At 36.3% G+C, this 22,710-nt stretch overlaps 1 protein-coding gene across 11 annotated transcripts in view; it reads right to left on the bottom strand.

Moving 5' to 3' along the window:
* Window positions 1-22,710, bottom strand: part of Cntn4 (contactin 4) — a 955,384-nt gene that overhangs the window by 223,195 nt on the left and 709,479 nt on the right. For all 11 annotated transcript variants that reach the window (XM_004854222.3, XM_087182038.1, XM_087182036.1 and 8 more), the window contains one exon: window positions 2,812-3,009. In XM_004854222.3, coding sequence (XP_004854279.2) covers window positions 2,812-3,009 — 198 coding nt within the window. The remainder of the gene's footprint in view (window positions 1-2,811; window positions 3,010-22,710) is intronic.

The raw sequence follows: 22,710 nt of genomic DNA, 5'->3' as shown, positions 1-22,710 counted from the left end.
ACTATAATCTTTTCTTGATCCTAATGTGAATATGGTGGAGAAAGCCAAGTGACTAGAAATGAGGATATATCAGATGAATATTATGATAGAGAAATGCACCAAGCAAAGCAGAAAATAAGTAATTTTTCCTGTTGCCAAGGGAGAAGCAATGTTTTGGCCTTACAAATAATGTCTGAAATGATATTCCCAACTTTACTTTGCAAATCTGATCAGCAAAATCATTCCACTAAATGATATTCCTGTATGCTCAAATGCTATGCTTATGTGTCATCCTTGATTTTCTCTTCTATCTCCTTCCATATCCAATGCCAGCTTTACTTGCAAACTAGACCTTGTGTTCATTTCTCTATTTCTCCACTGTTTTCTCTAGCTGAAGCCACTGTAATTTCCCAAATGAATTTTTGCAACTGTTCTAATTGGACTCCCAGTTTCCACTCTTGATTTTTCCACATGATAGTTAATGTTTAAAAACAGTAATCACTTTCTGGCATGCCATACCCTAAGGGCTTCTCATTGCACTAGAAACAAAATTCAGTCTTCTCTCCATGGCCTCAAAATTTAGCCCTTGACCCCTTTCCAACCTTAACTGAAACCATGAAAGCCTACTCATTATGCTCCAGCCAAGCTCACATTTACTTTTGTTCCAAGACCATGCCAATGGCTGTTATTTTAATGGCCTCAGGGCTTTTGCATGTGATGTTAACTCAGTCTGGACTGCTCCTTTCTCTGATGCTCCTAGGAGTCTTCTTATTATGTAGGTCTCTGCCCCTATGTTCTGCACCAGAAAAGCTTTCCCTGACAACTCTTTTGAAAGTAGATGCCCACTCTTCAAAGCCTCTCCTTTTTCATACTGGTTTATTAATTACTTTATGAAATAATTAGATTTTTATTTTTGTTTGAGTTTGTTTTCTTGCATCTAGGTCCCTGAAGAGAATATGAATGTCATTTGATAGAGGCCTTTTCGTTATTGTTTACTAGCATAGAGAGTAGCTGTTGTCACAGAACAAATACAAAATAAATGTGTAAAATGGACCTACTAAATAATGACTAATATATAATTTTTAAATCAAAAATTCCATAGTCTATATTGCAGGATGTAAGATCTTCTCTTCAGAACTGTTTTATCAATGCCCTGTTCTGCAAGGCTCAGAGTGAGGGCTCCACTTGAACACAGAATTAACTGGAAATATAGAGTGAAAGAGTAACACACTTGGAGGACAGAAATATGGCTTCGAATCTTGAAACTGCCAAGTTTTTTTGGCATAAGTTCAGGTATGAGGTGGTACAGTCTAATGAAAAGGAACATAGAGTTTAGAATATCAGACATGAGTGCTGAATGGAAATCCTGGAGGCATTATTTTTAACTATATGGCTTTGTGATTCATTATTTAACATATCTGAGGCCTATAATCTGTAAAATAAGATACTCCTTATATAATTGCTTAAGTTTTGAATGAGGTCATTCATGTAATGTGCTGGGCACAGTGCCTAATACACAGTAAGTGCCTAATGTATGTTTGCTATTAATATTATTGACTAACAGTCTCCTCACCCGGATGACAGGTTCAGTCATTCCTGTTCATAGTGGAAGGTTCAAATGTGTACTAAAAGGGCAAGGGATTTAAAAAGAATAGAAACCTAAACACATCAACTATGAGGCTTTACATCATTATATCAACCCTTGATGAAAAGAGCTTATGTGTTTGTTTTCATTCTTTCAGCAAATATTTATTAAAACAGTTTTATTTACCAGGTACTATACTCAATGCTGCAGGGTCAGCAGATGAATAAGATACTACACACGCTTTTGAAAAGGCAAGTGTATAGTATAGGCAAGTGGTGGTGAGCCTATGGCACAAATGCTGCACAGGGTATCTGTTATCACTGAAAGCTCTGATAGGTTTGCCACTAGCAGTACAGACAGTGAAGCACACTGGCAATGGTAACATAAAAAAAGAGTTCTTAATGGTACAGTAGTGGGGTTCACTGGAGTTCATACAGAAGTCATCTGATGTAGTGTAGATAGGAAACAATTGGACTGGCAGAGCCAACTTCTTGGAAAAAGCGATATATTTGACAAAACTGAAAGGGCTATTATATACCATTTATCCCAGTGAGAGCTTAGGACTAAGAGAAGGAAGAGCATTTCAGAAAGAGGGAACAGCCTGTATTTTTAAAAAAACATGATGGAGAAAGGAAGAGTACTTCTAGAGTTTGACATAGAGACTGTCCTTAAAAAGTAGATGGTAATTTATCATGCACTATTAAGCCACTTAGGTAATTAATGTAAAATTCATATATTTTCCTACAATATTCTCATAATAGGGCAAGGAATTAGAACTTCTTTCCCAAATGAGCCTTCTTTCCCAAATGAGCCTCATTATGTTGCAGACTATTTTGAAGTCTGTGATGCAGACTCTGACTCTAGTATGTAAATCCAGAGGTTATTCGGACAATTTACAACTTCTTTCTGGACCCTGAATACTAAATTACATAGTATTGATTAATGAGTTAACTGTTCAATCTTTCATTTCATTCTGCCTGTGTATACAATTTAAGTGGGAGAGAAACAAGAAATAGATTCCTTTGTTATTTATATTCACCTAAATCCACATTTTATTCCTATTGAGATTAGCAATTAGATTTCTCATTAGTTTTCCAAAATGGATTCATAGGTATATTTCTTACACAAGTGGAAAAAGTATGGGTACCAAATATAGAAACCATTAAACTTTAAAGCTTTGTGTGTCAACAACATATCTTTCCATTCCAAGCCTGTGATAGCAAAAACAGGATTAAAAAATTACTTACCATCATTTCTCAGTATTAGTGGTGTAGGGGGCCCCAGGACCTTGTGGTTTGTTACAGTATTAGTAACCACGCAAGTATAGTTCCCAACATCTGATTTTTCTACTTTGGCAATGTACAGATTCCCAGTTTCTTGAGAAACAAAGCGGCGATTATCTTGATAGGAAGGATACTCATTGAAGATCCAGGCGTAGCTCAGCTCTGAAAATAAAAGGAATAATCGGTATAAATCTGTCTTTTGGCAATGGAACTCTACTTTGTTCAGAAAAGAAATGGTCAAGTTAGAAATTCACACTCTTACCCAACAATCCCTTTCTACTCTGTAAAATACAAATAGGAAGTAATCATAATCCTCTACAACCTTTTACTACAGAATCCCACTGTCAGTCAATAGGTTTTATTTATGGAAAATTAAGATACATTAATAGTTGGTTAAGAGAAGTCCAACCTCTTTAAATTAAAGCACCAAGCATTTATATTTTGTTAAGCATGTATCAAACATTATGCAACACATGCTAAACCAATACTCAAATTATAGACTCAAGGAGTCTATAATCTTGATACAGTAATGCTAGAAGTCACTCTGGAAACTATCTAGACCACTTCTTGCATTTCACAGATAATAATTCTAATGCATCATAATGCCACATATTCGCAGAGTACTTTGTGGTTTCTGATGCATTTGATAGCTCTCCATTAACTGAGAAACTGGCACACAGGAACAAAATTTTAGGCCAAGTCAGAGACACAGTAATTCCTGAGGCTCAGTCCAGTCTTCTCCCACTTTCTCCCACTATCAATCTAGATTTGATTCTTTTTACTTATGAGGTTGAACATTTTTTCCATCACTTTGGTGAGAGGTAGCTTAATACTGTAGCAAATACTCTTAAATACACTTCCAATGACTAGCTGATTGAGCCCACAAATATCAATCAGTACTTTAAAAATTAGTTTAAAAGTTATTATATACATATAAATAGTGGTCAAAGAGTCACATTTTTGCAAATACTTATTCATCCCAGAATGCCATTGGGATAAATATAATACCTGAACATGTTCTTTTGAAAGTGCTTATTTCCCTTGAGATTAATTACATGTTTTGGGAATAAACATAGACTCACAACACTTAATTTATATTGCTAAAGTCAACTATCCTGTCCTAAGGAAATCAAATTTCAGCACTGGAAAATCCATGATTCCTCTGTCACATGAACCCCAGATTGTTCCAAAGCTGAAAAGTGACATACCAGTAAATGGCCCTAATTAGCCAACATTTTATCTTCAAAAATTACTTTGTTGAAGAAAAGGAAAGGAGCATTCAGATGCAAAGAGAGCTTCTGGTTTCAGAATTAGTTGGCTGAGCTATTATATGTTGCTCTTTAATGTGATCCTGGGTTAAATTCCAAACACATGAAGTGTCCTTGGAAAATGGCAGAAAGGCCACTTGAATTTTCTAAAGAGAATACTAATTACTATAACATGAATGTTTGCTGTTTAATCTTTCAATGAGTGCCAACTGTAATTGACCTCAATAATTTAATGTGTAACAAGAAACAGGTTTTGCCTTAATAATCTGCTGTTTACATACAAAGAAGGGGTCACCCAGATTGCTTTCCCTTTATTCCTGGACTATCATATTTCCACATGCATTATTTTGGAGACATATAATTATGTTTATATGAGAATAGCTAATCATTTTATTTATGCACGTGCATATAATTAGAAGTCATTCCATGCTGATGTCAAGAGGCTACTCAGTGTAAATAAACAAGTGGTTCCCAGGAAGCTAGTTACTTCCTTAAGAAACTAAAATCTAGAGAATGAAAAGCCCCTATAATAGGTCATGAAGAAATACAATGAAGTATGGCAGTCTTTCCATAAGAAAGAGCGATTTTAACTAACAACAGACAATGTACTCCTTACTGGCTTAAATTGGTATGTGAGTTTCAGGAAAACCTAGCAATCTCTCAGAACCTTAGTTTTCTCATATGAACAATGAGGAGAACATTGCCTATCCCCTAATTAGCTATAAGAGAGTTTTAAGTATAAATTAGCATCTCCAAAGTCACAAGGTAGAAGTTAAAAAGTAATTTACCAGCATAATATTAATCAACCCACACCTCTCCAAGGAGAGTTGTAATCAAATACACAAAACTGTTAATTTCTTTCCCTGAAGATATTTTTCAAAACTGTTGGACTAGTGGCTGCGAGGATTTCTGGATTTTGCATTAGAAGCCTTGTTTTAGCAACTAGAAAGTGACTGTTTGAGGGAAAAACAGACATTTGCTTTGTTATTTTTCTAACCAGAAGGAAAATATCTAGAAGACCAAAGTTCAAGCCTATGGTCCATAAGGGAGGCCATTTAAACTCTCTTGCTTTCAACTTCTTAGTATATAGAATGGTGATCATTTTAAATGTGAGGCAGGTCTCCTTATGGAAAATCACTCTGAAATCTCTAAAGGGCTATACAAACATTAGTTATTATCACTGTGGCTCTTCCCCTGCTTAATCATTACCAAAGTAAAAAACTCAAAAACCGTATTCAGTTAATGTGCTTTTTGATCTATCTATAAATATGTAAATTCCTTTGGTTTTGTTCCTTTCGTGATTTCAGTGAATGGTGTTTACATGGGAGACACAAAAAACTCTAAGTGCACACTGCAGTATTTCCTAAATCATAGGCTTTGAGTAGTAATTTGGTGTCACTAACCCAACTTCCTCCAAATTCAAAGGGCTACCTGATCTTTGAGAAACACTGGATTAAACAGGGTTAAATAATATTTTTTTAACTTTATTTTCTTTCAGGACTGGCAAGGAATTTTAACATGCCACTGTCCTTGAAATTCTTTAGAGCATTGAATCACTCAAAAATATTTGATCAGGCCATTACTCCACCTCCCCCCACTGCACACACATATACATGCACAGCGCTTTTCTAGAGCCCTCCTCAGTATCTCCTAAGTCCTAGTTTGAAAAACTTTGAACTAATAAAATTGCTTCAAAAACTTTAAAGATAAAACAAATACATTTTAAATTATGTTATTCAGGTTTTAGGAATATTATTAACATTGAACAGAACAATAGAAAACAACAAAATGTAACAAATAATGAACTACACTTTTCATAAGGCTAGAAATAAGGATTTTGAATGATTTTATCATGAAAAGGTGAAATGTTTGAGTAGATATGAGTAGATATACATAGTTAACCTGATTCAAACATTTCCTAATGCATATATGTATTGAAGCATTGTGTTACTTCATTAATATGGACAATTTTTATATCTTTTATGTACCAGATAAAAAGTAAATCTACTTAAAAACAAATAATTAAAATCCATGGAGCAATTGGAGTGGTAAACAAAAATGAAAAGTAAAGTTGTGTATGAGTCAAGTCATACTCAGGTCGTCTTCATAAAACAATTTCCAGGATGGCCTCAAGGTGCCTCATCAGGTACTGGAGCCTCTGGGAATGAAGCCACTCAGTGATAATCCTTGTTCAAGTGGTCCTGTATAATTAAGGTGGACAGACTTCCCAGTCTCTTCTAGGATCAAGCTTTCCCTCTGACTTTACTAAAGATTTCCATGAATTCTAGTAGAAGTTGTGAATACACATCAAAGGGGAAGAATTTATTTTCAAATTAAATCAAGTGAAAATGAAAGAAAAAAGAAACAAAACAACAAAATGGTGGAGTAAAGTTGTAATAATATTTCCAAATTATAATAACAGTATAATACCCTAACAATTTTTCATATTACAAAAAAGGGACAAACTACAATTGTCAAAAAGTTACAGAGATTGTGGGAAGGATGTAACTAACAACATCACTTCAACATCTGTAAATACTGTTCAGTCCCAAAGGGCAAGAGTCAGCAGAAAGTCCCAGCTGATGAAACTGGTAAATTCATGTTGTGTAAAATGCAGGGCTGGGATTTAGCTTAATGGTTCCACTGCCTGCCTCACAAGTGCAAGGTCCCGAGTTCGATCCCTGGTACCAAGAAAAAAAAAATGCTGAACTCCTCAATAGGAGAAATCTCTAACCAAGATACTAGCTAAGTTTACTTCAGAGCAAAAATCATCATCTAGAATATTGTGTTTTTATCTGTGTATATGTCTGAGGCATTTAGGAAGCAGTGGGAGGAATACAATGCAATAGTAACACAATAGCCAAGCAGGCAAAATGTAAAGGTAAAAAGTCATCAACATATCAGTAGTCCTTGTTCTTCATTTGAAGATATGAAAATTCTGAGGTCTAGAGGAGGTCAGGTTGGAGCATCAGCAAGTGGCAGAGCAGACAATGACCCAATATTTCTGACTAAGCTTGCATTCCAGTGCTCAGTGAGGAATGGAGCTCTTGACATTTGAAAGCAAAGAGCAGTATTGTTAGACTTCTCAGCAGACAATACAGATTTCCCCTAAGACCCAAAATCTATTTTTATCAGAGCAAAACATTAATCCATTGGGTTATGTGAAATGCTATCAACATTCTGAAAAATAAGCCAAGTAAATAAAACAAATTCTCATGCGCTGCAATGAACAAAAAAATGTATCCCACTCAGTTTGATTTCCTCAGAGACTGCCATGTAATATTTATACTTACTCAAACTTGACAGATTTCTTTTGATAAGTTTTCACACACTAATTGCTCTGGAAGTGACAGACAATTTCTGTCCCATTGGCAATTTGTAACAACTGAGTAAACAGATATTTGGAATGCAGTATATTAAATAGATTGTGAAACTTCTGATGCTCATTTGAAAAATACTGAGATTAGTTATAATGTGATAGTAATTAAGGCAGAAGGACCTAACAGTGCTTTTCTGACTCGTAGCATCCAGAGATACGCGAAATTAACTAAAACTTCATTCTGTCAGTAAGTTCTTTTTTCAACATCTTTGGGCCAACCATAAAGGATATTCACTATTATTTCAAAAAGAAGATACCAATTAAGTAATTTTCAAATGCAAGTGCTCATGAACAAATCCATCCAACAATCCAACATGAATGAGTTTTCTGGATAGGTACTGTTAACCTTTCTTGACACCAATTTCTTTTGGAGTTATACTCTGCTTTATTATGTTGAGTTGTTTGCCAGTGGTAGTAAAGACATCAGTTTTTAAAGATGCCTTTCTTAATCTCCACAGTTTTCAAATATGAAAAGATCCCTAGTCCAATCTTTTTGATTTTACAGATCTGAAACCTGAAGTCTAGAAAAGTATGACTGGATCATGATTACACAATTGATATGTGGCAGGAATGGGATTATGGTATAACCTCAGTGCTCAGGAGAGCTGATTATGTATCTGGGTGTGATGGCACATGTTTGCAATTCTAGTGTAACTAGCTTTCTTCCCCTCTGGGTTCTTGTATAAAAATGTTTTAGGTTTATTGCTACTTGCTGCTGCTTTGCCAGGCTTTCCTTCTCCAGTGGATTCCATCAGATTTTTTTTTTTTGTCTTTTGCAGCTCCAATTGCCCTGGAGGCTTATCTCTACCTTGCCTTTAGTTTACTTAGTTTATTTAGTTTGTTTATGTTTTTGCCCTTTATCCCTTCTTTTCTGTTCTCACTAGCTACTTGGGAAACTGAGGCAGAAGGAACACAAGTTACAGGTCAGCATGGCTAACTTAGTGAGACCATGTCTCAAAACTTTAAAAGAGCTGGGGGCATAGCTCAGTGGTCAAACACTTGCCTAGCATGATGCACAAGGCCCTGGGTTCAATTCCCAGTCACACACACACACACACACACACACACACACACACACACACACACACACAGCTGCTTGGCTTAGGAAGCTGTATGATGTTCTTCTAAGAATTAATTTGAAGCCAGAGATCAGTTTTCCTTATCTAAAAAATGAAAGAATAGAATTTGATCATCTCTCACTGTCTTAAAATTGCATAAATTCTACATATATTTCTTTAAATTCAACATCCTCATTTGACAAATAATAAAAGTGAGATCCAAAGAAAGCCAATAACCTGCTAAAAATCATTGGGTTATTGATAGTGTCAAGAACTAGGAAACACACAACACATACACACAGACATACACACATACACATCACTTGTTTAGCTCATTTAAGCATTATTGTGTTTTGTAGAAGGAAGATACTAAAATAACTAGTCATCAGGCCTGGATGCAATTGATTTTGTCTTTGAAAAATTATTTTAACAGCATGAGAAAGCCTTATCTTTTCCTAATTTTATCAATACTTGTCCTACTTTTAGTATAGTGTTTGTAGGCTGAATTTAAACTGAGATATGATTGTAAGGATGTAAATTTGAAAAAAATGTGTGTTAAGTGATTCTATGAATGAAATGGATAACATGGATGCACTCATTGTTTCATTTGACAGTCAAATATTTACCAATTTATTGCAAAAGTTCTAAACTTGGTACAAGAATGGAATGCAGCATTGGCCAATGGTGGGAGGCTTTAGGGAGATAGGGGTGGAAGTCGGAAGTTTGCCTATGGAAAGGAAATGATGGTGTTAACACTTGGATTCGGTGTCAAAGGACATGGACTGGGTACTACTTTCAATGTTTGTCAGTGGGAAAGTCATTTCTATTCATGTTTTTCATCTGAAAATTAAGATAACTGAACCAAGAATTATACTACATTGCATACTGTATATTAATGTAAACTTTTAAAGATTCTTTTGGTATATTTTCTTCTGTAATAAAAATTATCTTCATATAAGTTAAGTGATAAGTTGTTTGTCCTCTGACTTTCAAGAAAGAAAATATTATAAACTGTGAACAACCTAAAAAGCTACCCCCCCACACCAAAAAAAGAAAATGAAAAGAAAGAGCTTGACCAAGAAACTTAAGGACAAAATAGCAGTAGTGATTATGAATGATTAACAGTAGCAAGAGTTCAATGGTGTGTTGTATGAAATAATTTTAAGCTACGTATGAAGAGAATGGCCAATATGGCTTTTAGCTTCTCAGAGAAGCCTCTGGATGACCTGTCCAATTATACTAAGATGCTAAACAATAAAGTAATATGTAAATTGTCATCCAATGAACAATGCTTTGGGAAAAACAGTGTGTGTTTATGAGGGGGGTATCTGAGAGAAGTGGAAATATGCAAGAATGGAGAGAGGAAAGACATTGTACCTTTATTAATTAGAAGACAGACTAATAGGTACTTAACACCTGTAATGACAGCAATGATCCTTTGCAGCTTAGGTCACCCAAATTCTGACTATAGCTGACAGGACCCCTGTTATGATGCTCTGTGGCCCAGAAAACTTAATTTAAATAGGTCCCAGCATTAAGCAGGACCATCCAGGGTCCAGACAGTTTTCATTATTTAGTAGTGCTGCGCAGAGCAGGGATGGCATATATCTGTCACTTGGGACATGAGTTGCCACTCCTATACCCATTGCTAACATTTATAATTGACTCTGCCACACTGATTCAGAATTATTTTCATTATTGTGCTTCAGGAAATTATCTAAACAATTCATGTTGGCAGAGAAAGAGCAAAGTTTTCACCATCTTCACAATGCAGGTAGAACATCCTTAATCTGAAAATCCCAACTATAAAATGGTCCAAATTCCAAAAATTTTTGACATTATGCTGCAAAAGTTAATTCCACACTATGAAATGTTTTTTCATGTACAAAATTATTTAAAACATTGTATAATATTACCTTTGGGCTGTGTATATAAGGAGTATATGAAATATAAATGGGAGTTCATGTTTATATTTGAGTCCTATCCTCAAGATATCTCATTATGTATATGCAAATATTCTAAAATCTGGAAGAATTTAGAACTGAAACCCTGGCCTCATGTATTTCAGATAAAAAGTATGCAACTTGTACTAATTTTGGAGGAATGAAATGGTTACCATACAATGCAGGGGTTAAATAAGGCCTAATGCTAATTCTAGCCTAACCTGGCAGTAAGCATTTTTTAGACTTTTTTTTTGTACAGGGGATCAAACTCGGGACCTGCTTATAGGCAGTGGAACCACTGAGCTAAATCCCTGGCCCTAGGAAGCATTTTTAAAAATAGGCCTCTAAAGAACTATTCCTTTTATTCAATGATATTTTTGCTACATGCTACTTACTCATATGTAGCAGTGGGGATATGGTAAAGAAGATGGTGAAAGGGGCATTTTCTAATGTGTACAATCCCTCAGTATTGCTCATGAATATGGCTTACAATTTTCTTGATTTATGTTACTTGTTTTCTTGTCCTTATTTTATTGGGTAACTTGGGCATTTTTGTGGGAACAACATTTTCTTCCAAGTTTGTGAGTGGAAGGTAAGTTTAACTTGAAAACAATTTAACACAATGAAGTGATAGTAAATCGGATATTATAGAGTAGAATAGGATATAAGATGCACATGAATTTTAAAGTAAATGGAATGACTTCAAGTCAATCTTGTGCTTGTGTCTTAGTGCCTCAGGATATGCTCCAGGATTCCCTGGGGTAGGTTCTGACCTCTTTTAATCTTAGAAATGTATCCAAGAACACGCTTAAGAAATATTGCCTATGTTTGCTGGCCAGAAAGCTCTGCATTCTCCAAGGTAAGAAGGTGTACATTTTTCAATGAGAAAAGCATTCTTTTTGTTCACATGCTCTGGCTCTTGAATGGAGGAAGGAAAGTGACAACACAGAATGGACTTGGCTTTGACAAGTGTGTGTGTCTTTTATAGTTTCTATGTGTTTTAAAAACAGTGAAAATCAAGAAGACACCTAAATACTGAGCTGCCACTGAAGCCTAAACACAGTTCTCAGGGACCAGTCCCCAAGAGCAAGCTGGGTGACCAGCACAGTATCTCCTGTACTGGTTCTCAAACTTGAGCGAGCCTCAGAATTATCAGAAGCTTCCTACCCAGAAGCCTGGGCCCCACCCTCAGAGTTTCTGATTCTGGAAACCAAGAATTTGCATTTCTAACAAGCTCTCAAGTGACAATGATGCTGGCAGTGTGAGACCACACTTTGAGAAACTCCTGCTTTTGGAGATCTGAATATTGCAGTCTCTCATTCCATCAGAGAAGAAACTGGCAGAGTTGAGTAGCAGCCTACCACACAGTCTTCTATACCCATCGCTTCTTCCCACCCATACCTACGTAACTTTCAGACAATTCAGTGTGTGACCCACGCTTTAGGGTATAAAGCAAAGAGAAAGAAATGTAACCAACCCTTAGTTGCACACTTTTGTTAGCATGAGACTGGTATTAGAAAAATATCAATATAAGCCTACTCTGAGTCTTTTCATGGGATCTGGGTGGGGTGCTAAAATCATATGGAATCACATTAAAGTTTTGTCTGTAACAAGGAATGGTCCATTCTGATCAGTGTAGTGAAATGTAAAGCCAGAGCAGATAATGCAGCTTTAGTAGACTCTGATAGAAGATGGGAACATTGGTCATGGTGGATGAAGGATATTTCTTTCAATTATTTGTTTAAAATGGGAAATTTTAAAAAATCAAAGGCATTGCTATATTTTATGAACAGTTCAAATACACAGCGAAAATTCACTCGAACTACTAGTCTCTTAAAGCAGTTATATTTTCGATAGTCTAGTGTAAAATGCTTCAGATATTATAGAAACTGGATACCAGTTAAAGAGATAACTATGAAAGTTCTTTGCTTTGCTCTGGATTAAATACTTCTTTTCCTTAGCTGGAGGAACAGAAGAAAAGCAGATGATGAAACTCTTCTAGCTTCAGCACTTAGTGCTCTCTTCATAAAACCTCTCTGCCAAATCCAGGATTCTCTGTAAGAAGCAGTGACGTTCTACTGCTGTGGGGAGAGTATAACCAGTCAGCCTTTATGTCTTGTGGATTTCACTTCCCTGAGGTTTTTGCTTCATGTGTCTATCTCACTAGTCCCTGTCTTTGGCTTAAGAACATTATTCTATTTTGTGAATTTCAGACCAACCCACAAAACACTGCCAAATTAATCCCTCTAAAGTGCAAATTTGAGTCATGCCCTTCCTTCCCACACAAGTTCTCCGTGAGCCCACTCCTCCTCCTGGATTAAGCAAAATGCATCAACTTTGTTTTCAAATCCTTCCACAGCAAGACCTCAAATTATCTAGTCTTATCTTTCTGCTCTTTTTCCTGTGTAAAGCCATATTCTGAGAGTATCCCTTAGGCTTGGCTCTGTAAATGGCTAGGGAGCCTGAGAGGGCATCATTTGTTGATCTATTCATGTAGTACATGTTTAATGTCTCAGAAGGGACTTTTAGATGCAAAGATAAGACATAGTGGGAGGGCTCTGCCCATTCCATTTTGGTTTCAGGCAGAGAGCTCTTGTTATGGCTTGTGTCTCAATCTCCCCTCAAAGCCTCATGTGGTCACAGGTGGGGCTTTCACAGATGGCTGCATCTAGAGTATGTGATGCTGGGATTAAGTGTGCAATGCTGGGATTGAGGGTGTGAAATTACTAAATTAAGTCCACTGATTGCTTTGGCATGGTTCTGGGTGTGGATAATGGGAAGGCCCAACGTGCATGTGAGTGCTACCTGCCCTAAAGGCCTGTAGCCTGGATAGAATATAAAGAATAGAGAGCTGGTGTCATCACTTGCTGCTTGCTGCCTTTCTGCCTTCTGCCTGCCATAAATTGTTGCTCCTCTGTAATGCCACCCTGCCTTGGAGCCAGACAACTATAAAAGGAATCCTCTACAAACTGTAAGCTTTTCTCCTTTAACTTTGGGTGTTGGGTATTTTGTCTCATCAAGGAGAAAAGTAACTAAGACAGTTCTACATTTTTGCAACTTGCACCTCACCATAAAATTTTCTCTTATGAAAGGTTTATACTGCTAATTAGAGCTCCTTAGAGCAAAGTGGAAAAATAGTCACTGATTCTCTGAGGAGGTCTGGGCTTTTGGTCTCCCTGGCTAGACTTATGCATGTTTTTCTGAGGATGTCCTTCCAAGTTCTGCTGATCTCAATCACTACCTTTTGCAAAGAGCCATATTTCCGTCCCCAAAAATATATAGTTTCTCTTCAAGTACAAAATCAGTGTGTTTTTTTTTTTTGTCTGAAAGCAATTAGCATATTGTTTCACATATTAAAATTTTGTTTTCCCTACATTTGAATGGTTTGGCTGCTTATCTCTCCTCTGTCTACCAGGCAAATACTAGTTGTAGACAAAAGTACACAAAGCAAGAGAACATCTGCTTCACTTTTGGGTCTCCCATTCTGCAATAAACTCGGTAAACATCATTTGAATTGAACTGGAATTCCAAGTGTCAGAAGTTTCCTAAAGCAACAATATAATTACTGACCCCCAGGCTGAAAGTGCTAGCGAGAAAGAAGTTAATATAAATAAGAGGATACAGTACTTTCATTAGACAGTAAATCAGAATCACTGAGATCAGAGGAAGGAATTTAAGCCTTTTCCCTTAAATTTTTTTCCTTTTACCTGGGTTTGGGGGCAAATGCTTATAACACTAACACTCTAGAGGATGAAGCAAGAGGATGCAAGTTCAAGACCAATTTGGTCAATGTAGGGACTTCTCTCCAGATAAAAAATAAAAAAGGGATAAGGATGTAGATCATTGTGAAGGCCCTGGGTTCAGTCTCTAATTCCCCCCTCCCCAATTCTTTCTTCTTCCTTTTTTATTCTGACACTGATGACAATTTTGCAGTTTATAAAAAGGAAGAAAGATAATTTATCATACAGGAGTTAAAAAGACTGTAAATGCAGAGAGGTAGTCAAGCATGGATAAGTCAGCCCAAACAATATAGTACAGGCTAAATGATATATATTGATGTTACTCCATGAGTTACCAAGTTGACACCAGTGTGACCTGGTCAGAACTTTGTTACTCAAAAAGTGGCAGTAACCATGCAACTAAGATGTTTCCCTACACAAAGAAAAGATTCGATCAAATGAGTCAGATGTTCCCCCTGACTGTTAAGCAAGGCTGTCTTATCAGTACATCAGCAAACCCTCAATTTATTTAATTCTTTACATTTTCAATTTTTCCAGTACTTGGGATTGATTCCAGGGACTTGCACATCCTAGGCAAGCTCTCTAACACTGGCTATACCCCAGCTTCTCAAAATACTTTTATATTCATGCTTTTATTTGTTGCCTGTAACAGTTTTAGGAGTAAGTAAAATAGAGATTAATTCAATTGAGGAGACTTGGAAAGGAAGATATAGGAGAATCAAGTAAAGAAACCTATTCCAAAATCACAAAGAAGACCAGTGGAGTTAGGATAATTAAAATAGACATCTCTTGAGAACAAAGTGAAAATTTTTTTCTTATGCTAGAAATCACTACAATTGTAATCTTTATTTAATCCTCATGCCACAGTTTAGGCTGAAGGAGGGGGTGATTATCATGACTGGGGTGCCAGGCCTTGCGGAGTGAGATAGGAGGCAGGACAGCCTTGTGGATTTTTTGCATGCCACAGTATCTAATTTCACATTGGCAGTTGGGAAATACAATTTCAGGGAACTAGGTGAGTAAATATGTCCTGAAATATCAGAATGTACATGTCACTTATATCATCAGCATTTAAAGATATTTCCTAAGAACAGACTACACAAATCACAATGAATAGAATTTGTGGGTTTTGTTTCTAACTCATTAGTTTAAGCTGAGCAATTTCTGGAGAGAAAGAATTACTAAAAAAGGGGACTAAAAATGGACACTTAGAAATATTGAATAATTTTTAACAAATGGTGGCAATATCAATTAAACTATAATTATTTGCTTTTTCAAAAAGCTTCAAGCAATAATCTGACTAAGCTTTCAAATAAAAAAATCAACTCCCACACAGGTCACCAATACACACCCTTTCCACCAGATTATTAAACAATTCAATACTCTCTTCAATTAAAGATGTGATCTGAAGTTCAGAAATTGACATTTAATCTGGGCATAAATTAACCCTTAATCAAATTTTCTAAGAAAATACCAGTTTTCATTATAACCCAATAGGTACCCTCTCTTCCTATGCTTTTTAGTAATGCTCCAGTGAAACCAGTTAATGAAAGCATTTAGCCTAGTTGTCTATTAAAAATGCAACTGTCCTTCCAAAGAAAAAGCCTATTTTATTCTTTTTTTTAATTAAAAGAGATGTTTATGAATTGTAATAGTAGGTTCTGCATTCAGGTGGTAATAGGACCAGATGAAAGATTTATCATTTCTGAATTTGGCTTTATTATTTGGTTTGCCCCCAAAGATCTATTTCTTCTTCCTTATAATGCTTCTGCAACTGGTTCTCATGGTATCTAGTCTTCATTTCTCAAAGACCCCCATAGGGATGGGGATGAGTTATGAGGTAGATCAATAATATTACTTCATCTCTCAAGATAGTTATTGGTCTGGTAAGCATCATATAACTTAAAATGGCCAATCAGAGATACTCATATTGCAAGCCGAGTGAAAAGCGCTTTTGGCCCTCTGATTTTAAGACCCCAAGATATGAGGACAGAGTGCCCCATGCCCATGTCTAATGTGTTACAGTGGACCCTTGAGTTATGACTGGCCTGACATACTTGGGGTTATGATCAGAATTTTAGTTTTAACTTATGACCAACGTCTTGAGTTATGACCCGAATACCAGCCACTTGTTCTTCCAGATGGTCTCAGATACAGATTTAACCCTTAAAGAAGGAACACTACAGCATCCTTTCCTGTGTGGGGTTAATTGAAAAATCCTAGGCCAATGTCTCTTTAAGGACTCTAAGATCTGCTTGTATACAGGAGAAAGACTTTGAAGGCTGTGTAGAGGAGCTTGCCCCTTCATTGACCAACTTGAGTTACAATCAGCCCTCGGGATTAAATTGAGTTTTTAAGTCAAGGGTACACTGTACTGAGAAGCTGATCTAAGAGAAGGAAGCTATGACTCAGACCTCACAAGCTGAGGGAATGAGTACAGACATTCAGGAAAATGAGCTTGGGAGGAAGCATTCAACGTTCTTGCCCTTCATGGAACCTGCTTTTTTTTCTGTAGTACTGGGGATTGAACCCAGAACCTTTGCACTAAGCTACAGCTTTCCTTTCTTCCTTTCCTCCTTCCTTCACTTCATCTCTCCATTTTTTTTTTCTTTTCTCCTTTCTCGCTGTCTCTATCTCAGTCTCTTTTTCTTTCTTTGACAAGATCTCACTAAGTTGCCCACGCTGAACTTAAATTTTTGATCCTTCTGCCTCAGGCTCCCAGAGTTCTGGAGGAAAAGGCTCACACTACCATGCCCAGCAGAAATTGATTTAGTTTTTAAGTTAATAAATTTATTCATTAAAAATAATTCCCTATGGATACTATGTTTTCTCCTCTGAAAATCAAAAGTATCTTGACCAATATAAACCCGTCATTACTCTCCCTCACTTAGTAATGGCCTCTTTTTACCACTATTTATAAGTTCCCTCAGGATGCCCTTTGAAAAATACTTCTACACTGATCTTTGTCTCCCTTCTCCCACTTAAAACTGCTCTTTATAAGAACTGGCTATTAGAAATGATGGATTCTTACCAATGACTCATAACTCATTACAGGCAATAAAACAGATTTGTAAGGAAAATGTCAGTTTCAAGAAAAATAACATCTTATGATCATAACTTTTAAACATCTGAGGAAATTTTTTGTGGCTTGTTTTAAAATAAATATCTTTACTTCAGGTGTGTCAAGAGTATCTTCTATAAATGGTCAGCTACTTGAGTATTTAGAGCTAGAAGTATTCGGTCCTGAAACTTTGCTTTGCCACTACTTTGTGAGAATGGAAAGTTACTTATCTTCCTAAAACTCTATTTGCTCATCTGAAAAATGGTGATAATGCTTAACACTTTAGAGGTTTGAGAAGGTCACGTGCAATACCATAAGCAAAGTCCTAATCATAATTAGCACAGTGTCCAGCACAAACTAGCACTCAATAAATACTAATATTTATTATTGAAAATATGAAGAATAGAGTAATTTCATGATTTAGATATTCATAAAAATTTATCTTAAAGATAATTACAAATAATCTATATAACAGATCATATTTAAAATTAATAAAACTATATCACTATCTTATAGTATGGTGCTTTATTTTACTGATATTATTACTATTTATGTTAATTTATTTATCTCTAGGTGGTAATAATATCTATTTTCCAGAAAATAAAAGTGGGGAATAGAGTGAAAAGTTACTCATTAAAACTTAATACTAAATAAAGCCAGGCTAGTAAATTAAATCTTCTGACTATAGGCATAAAGCATATTTTGCTAATGAAATGAAGCAGTGAAAATCCTAACTTCAAATTAACATGCTCTCTCACTTTCTAGAAACTAAGATCTGGGAGAAACTGGGGATACAATTGAAGTGTGACAGATAAACAAATGCTTCATTTGGGAAACAGTAGCAAGGTTATACTTCGAACTCATGCATTACAGATTACAACTGGAAAGTACTCTAGGGGGAAAATGTGTCCAAACTTTGCTTTGTCAGAAGCAGGAAGAGGTACTCAGAGAATCATTAAATACTATTCATTTCTCTCTTCTCTTGCCTCCTTTTTTATTTATTTCTTTTAGTTAGTAAGTGAGCAGGGCAGGACTGAAACCCATTATGCTAGATTTTTACCTACTCTCTTTTCTCATATGAATAGTACAAAAAACAGTAGGTAAAGAGATATCTTCCACCCAATTGTGATCTTGACCAAATCACTTAATCACTCTAAGCCTCATAATTCTCACCTGTCAAAAAGGGGTAACTACTCCTCACTTTATAGGCTTCATGACCAAATTGAAACCACAGATGTGAAAACAATCTGCAAATAATAAAACCCCAGTGAAGGTGAGAACTCATTATGGGACAGGGATTGCAAACAGATTTCAACTGGTCTACATAGCCTTGCCTAATTGGTATTGGCTATCCAGGATGCTGTGTCAGGGTTTTGAGGATGCACTAGGACTCAGAAGGAAAAAGTTACAATTGATCTGTGACAACTGCCATGAGACCAACAGTGGATGTGAAAAATATTTGAGGCACTGCTTCTGCATAAATGAGTAGTGGTGAGGATGGAGAAGGGAGAGCTCTGAATGAAAAGGTATGATCGCAGGCATAATTTCAAGCCCTCTGTTGATATAAAATGTAAAATCCTGTAAAATGGATATTACTTTACCAAATTCAATGTATTGCCATTAAGACTGAATTAAATAATCTGTGCAAAGGAGCTTCAGAAATTGCAAAGCGGCATCCAATAGAGATGGATTAAAAATACTACGGAATAAAAAAAATTACATGTGCAGTCAGATCTTACCAATAGAAAACACTTCCTTTGTGTGGATGAACAGTTAGTTATCCTTTATAATAATAGTAAAACAATACAAAACTGATGTTCTTAACTGAATGTTAATAAAGATACACTTTATTCACATTTGATTTCTAGCTTTTTGTCTGTCACTTTAAATTGGCTAACAGTTTGACAGATGTTCAATAATTGACACGCTTATCTTCCCCACTCAGGCTTCTTTTCTACTCAATTGCCAGCATTTCTGGTTGCCATAGCAACTGTAAACATTAATGATTATTCCAACATGCCAAGGAGATTTAAACACTTTGTTAAAAGTTCCCTAAGGGAAAAACAATCTATCCATCTTTGGCAAGATGCAAAATATTATATGATTGAAATTCCCCAGGTCTTATATTTATTATGGCTAAATATCCAAACCTATTTCTATAATTTTACATAGTAATGATTTTCCCTCCCACCTGACTAACAAAAAGAGTTGTGGGAATTGAGAAAAATCACTTTTCTCCAATGTAAGGGGGAAGAATTCATCCAAATAAATGAGAAATAAGATAACCTGGAAGGAATTTTGAAAGCAATCATGGGAAGTCACATAGTATGAAACACTCTTGCACATGATTGGGTGCAAATTCACTTTGCTCTACTTAAAGTTTCAGAGGTTGTGAGAGCAAAATTAGGATGATGATATTTATCCTAACCATATATGTCACCTTAAGCTGTAAACATGCAAGGATTGCTTAACATGTGCAAAGCCCTGTGTCCAATCCCCAGTACTGGAGAAAAAAGCAAAAGAAATGCAAGGGATCTTTAATGTTATTTTCTCAGAAGAGTTTATTCTTTGAACAAGAGTCTATCCTTTAGAAAAAACTGAAAGTAAATGGAAAGAAAGTCCTTTCTGCAGATATTTCAAGCTGTTCGCCCATAGGCTAGATCTGGAAAATAGCTGTAGTCTGTTTACCGTGGTACTGTATAAATTTTTAAAAAGTGACTGCTAAGATTCAAAAATTGAAAGATTTCACATAAAATCCCACATTTATGACTTTTTATGAAAAACTGCAAGGCTAGACAATACTACGTGTCTCTTCCTTCAAGGTAATAAACTGGCCTGAGATAAGCAGCAGCAGGAAAGTTCAAAGGGATATGTAGCTCTTCACCTGATGTATATTATCTACTTTATTTACATTCTTACCTCACAGCCATAGGAGACAACAATTTGTGAATTCCTGCTGAGCTACTTTCATATATTACATACAAAAAGCAGGCTCTAACTTCTACCATTCTCAACCATTTTGTATGCCTTGATCTTGTGTGGAGGAGGGAGCATCTAATGTCCATGCTGAACTTTGGAAGACAAGTAGTGGATAAGTCTTTCTTTCTGCTCCTATCTGTGACTGCTTCTGGAAAAGCAAGAACCAGAAGCCACCAAAATCCTGCCTTTCTCAATGTCTAAGGTTTTGTCTTTCCTTTTCACAAAAATATTGTGGCGAAACAAAACATAAAAATTACCATTACAACAACCTGTGGAATCTGGTGGTTTTTAAGTGCATTCACACTGTTGCACAACCATTTGCATTATCTATTGCCAGAATTTTTTTTTTGTATGATAAAACTAAAACTCTGTTTCTATTATGTCTAGCTTTTAGTCACTCATTCAACAAATACTTAGTGTGTGCCCAGTACTTGCTAGGCATTCTTCTAGGTCAGATATATATAACAAGGGTATAGTTCTAGAAGAATCAAGTTTCTTCAATTCTGCTCAAGGTTCCAGGACAATGAGTCTTATAGTTCATGGTATATAACTCTTGAAATAAGACTTTAAACTGTAAACATCTCTTACAAGAAGTAGAAAATTATACATCATTTGTCTTTGGTACCTAGCTCCCTTCCCTCCCATCCCACACCTAGCAACCTCATTTGAATTTTTCTATGGGAATCATTTCTCCAAGACTCCGCAATGTGGTATAAGTAAGGCTGATCTGCCCTATGGCTCTGGGAATGGACCCATATCCTATGTCAGCCAAATCCATTTTTTTCTACCCAGGCCCATTCTTATACCTTTCACTCATTATAACTGGTTTAGGAATCATTATATAACTCAAGATGGCATATGAAATACAATTTGAAGATTTTTTAAAATTATAAAAAATGAGGTATTCTCTTTCTGATGGGTTACCAGGCAGCTGGAGGAAAGCAAAGCCAAGAGATGGATAGAGCGGTTCCTAACTCTATCATGTGAGAATCAAAATCTAGCTACATCTGATGGGAATTCTACATGAATAAATTACCATTTTTTTCAAAGCATATTGAATTGGATTTTGGCATTTGTAGCCAAAAGTCTCCTGATTGACAGAACAATTAGACAAGAAACACAGTATGGAAGAGTGTTATGCAATCACAACTACCATCCAGGGGACAACAACAATATAGGGACTTCTAAAATGCGTTCTCAAATTCGGACTTCTTAATTCTAATGACAACAAAATAATTCCCCATGCCCTCTAGGAGTCCTGCTTCTGTCTTAACACATCCCTGGTTTCTTTCCTTTAATTATTCCTCTCTAGACTGCTACTCAGCTTCATTATAATTGAAAATGTCATCTAAAAGCCTATGTTAAGATTTGTTGTTGTCCTTGTTGTTCTTTTAGTTTTTGGTTTTTCGACACAGGGTCTCACTGTGTAGTTCAAGCTGGACTTGACCTCACTATGGAGCTCAGGCTGGCCTCAAACTCTCAGGGATCCTCCTGCCTCAGCCTCCTGAGTGCTGGGATGACAGGTATGTGACACCATGCCCACTGTTAAGAATTTTAGAAACAATGCCATATTTTCAAATAAGAGCATTGCAACTGGAAAGTCAAGCAAGTTTGCATTCCTTAAGGGTAACTTTGTAATCAGTCTCTTCTGATGTTTGACCATGAAGATTCAGGAGAGGGGCAAAGGAGAGAATGAAGGAAAATTGTCCTCAATAAAAGTTCTGAGGGGCTGGGGATCTAGCTCAGTGGTTCCATCGCCTGCCTAGCAACCCTAAGGACCCAAGTTCAATCTCCGGTACCAAAAAAAAAAAAAGTTCTGAGCACACCATTCAATGTTCCTCTAATCTTTACTACGCAGTCAGGTGCTCACATGCTATGAGGTTGTACCAGACATACACAAATGACAGCAAACCACAAAGCCTGGTTATCCGGAAAAGGAGGCATGTGGTTGCAAGCAGAGCCAGGGACAAAGACTGCACAGAGTTATTTTCAGCCAGCTTCAAAAATGCAAAGCAATCACCACCTGACGTGTCAACTGTGGCTGTTTAAGGGACAAGATATCTATAATTTTAGCATTCTGCCAGCCCTTTGGATCACAAATTGCAGGGTGAACATTGATTAGCTGACCTTTGATGATGCCTGCCCTCAGATGCACTTGTGTTCTGCTTGTGGCAGGAGTTTGAACTTTCTTTTGCTTTTCATAAGCTTCTTAACCAAGACCTGGTGAGCAAGGGGGAATCTCCATCCTTAGTTAATTCTGCTTGTGGATAATTGTCCTTCATTGACTTCTAAGGGGATGAGTGCCAAGGTCTTAGTTTAGCTGTTAAAAGAAACTGCTAAGTCTATTTTTATTTTGCAACTTTTGCCTTTTCTCCCCTGAATATGACAAATAACTGAGAAAAGGAAAAGCACAATAAAAAGATTCGGACCAGAGA

This window comes from Heterocephalus glaber, unplaced genomic scaffold (genome assembly GCF_053883595.1).
Source record: "Heterocephalus glaber isolate CG9 unplaced genomic scaffold, H.glaber_assembly_v1.0 deba00001472, whole genome shotgun sequence".
Taxonomy (NCBI): Eukaryota; Metazoa; Chordata; class Mammalia; order Rodentia; family Bathyergidae; genus Heterocephalus; species Heterocephalus glaber.
Note: the sequence above shows the minus strand (reverse complement) of the source record. Positions and strands in the feature narration are given on the sequence as shown.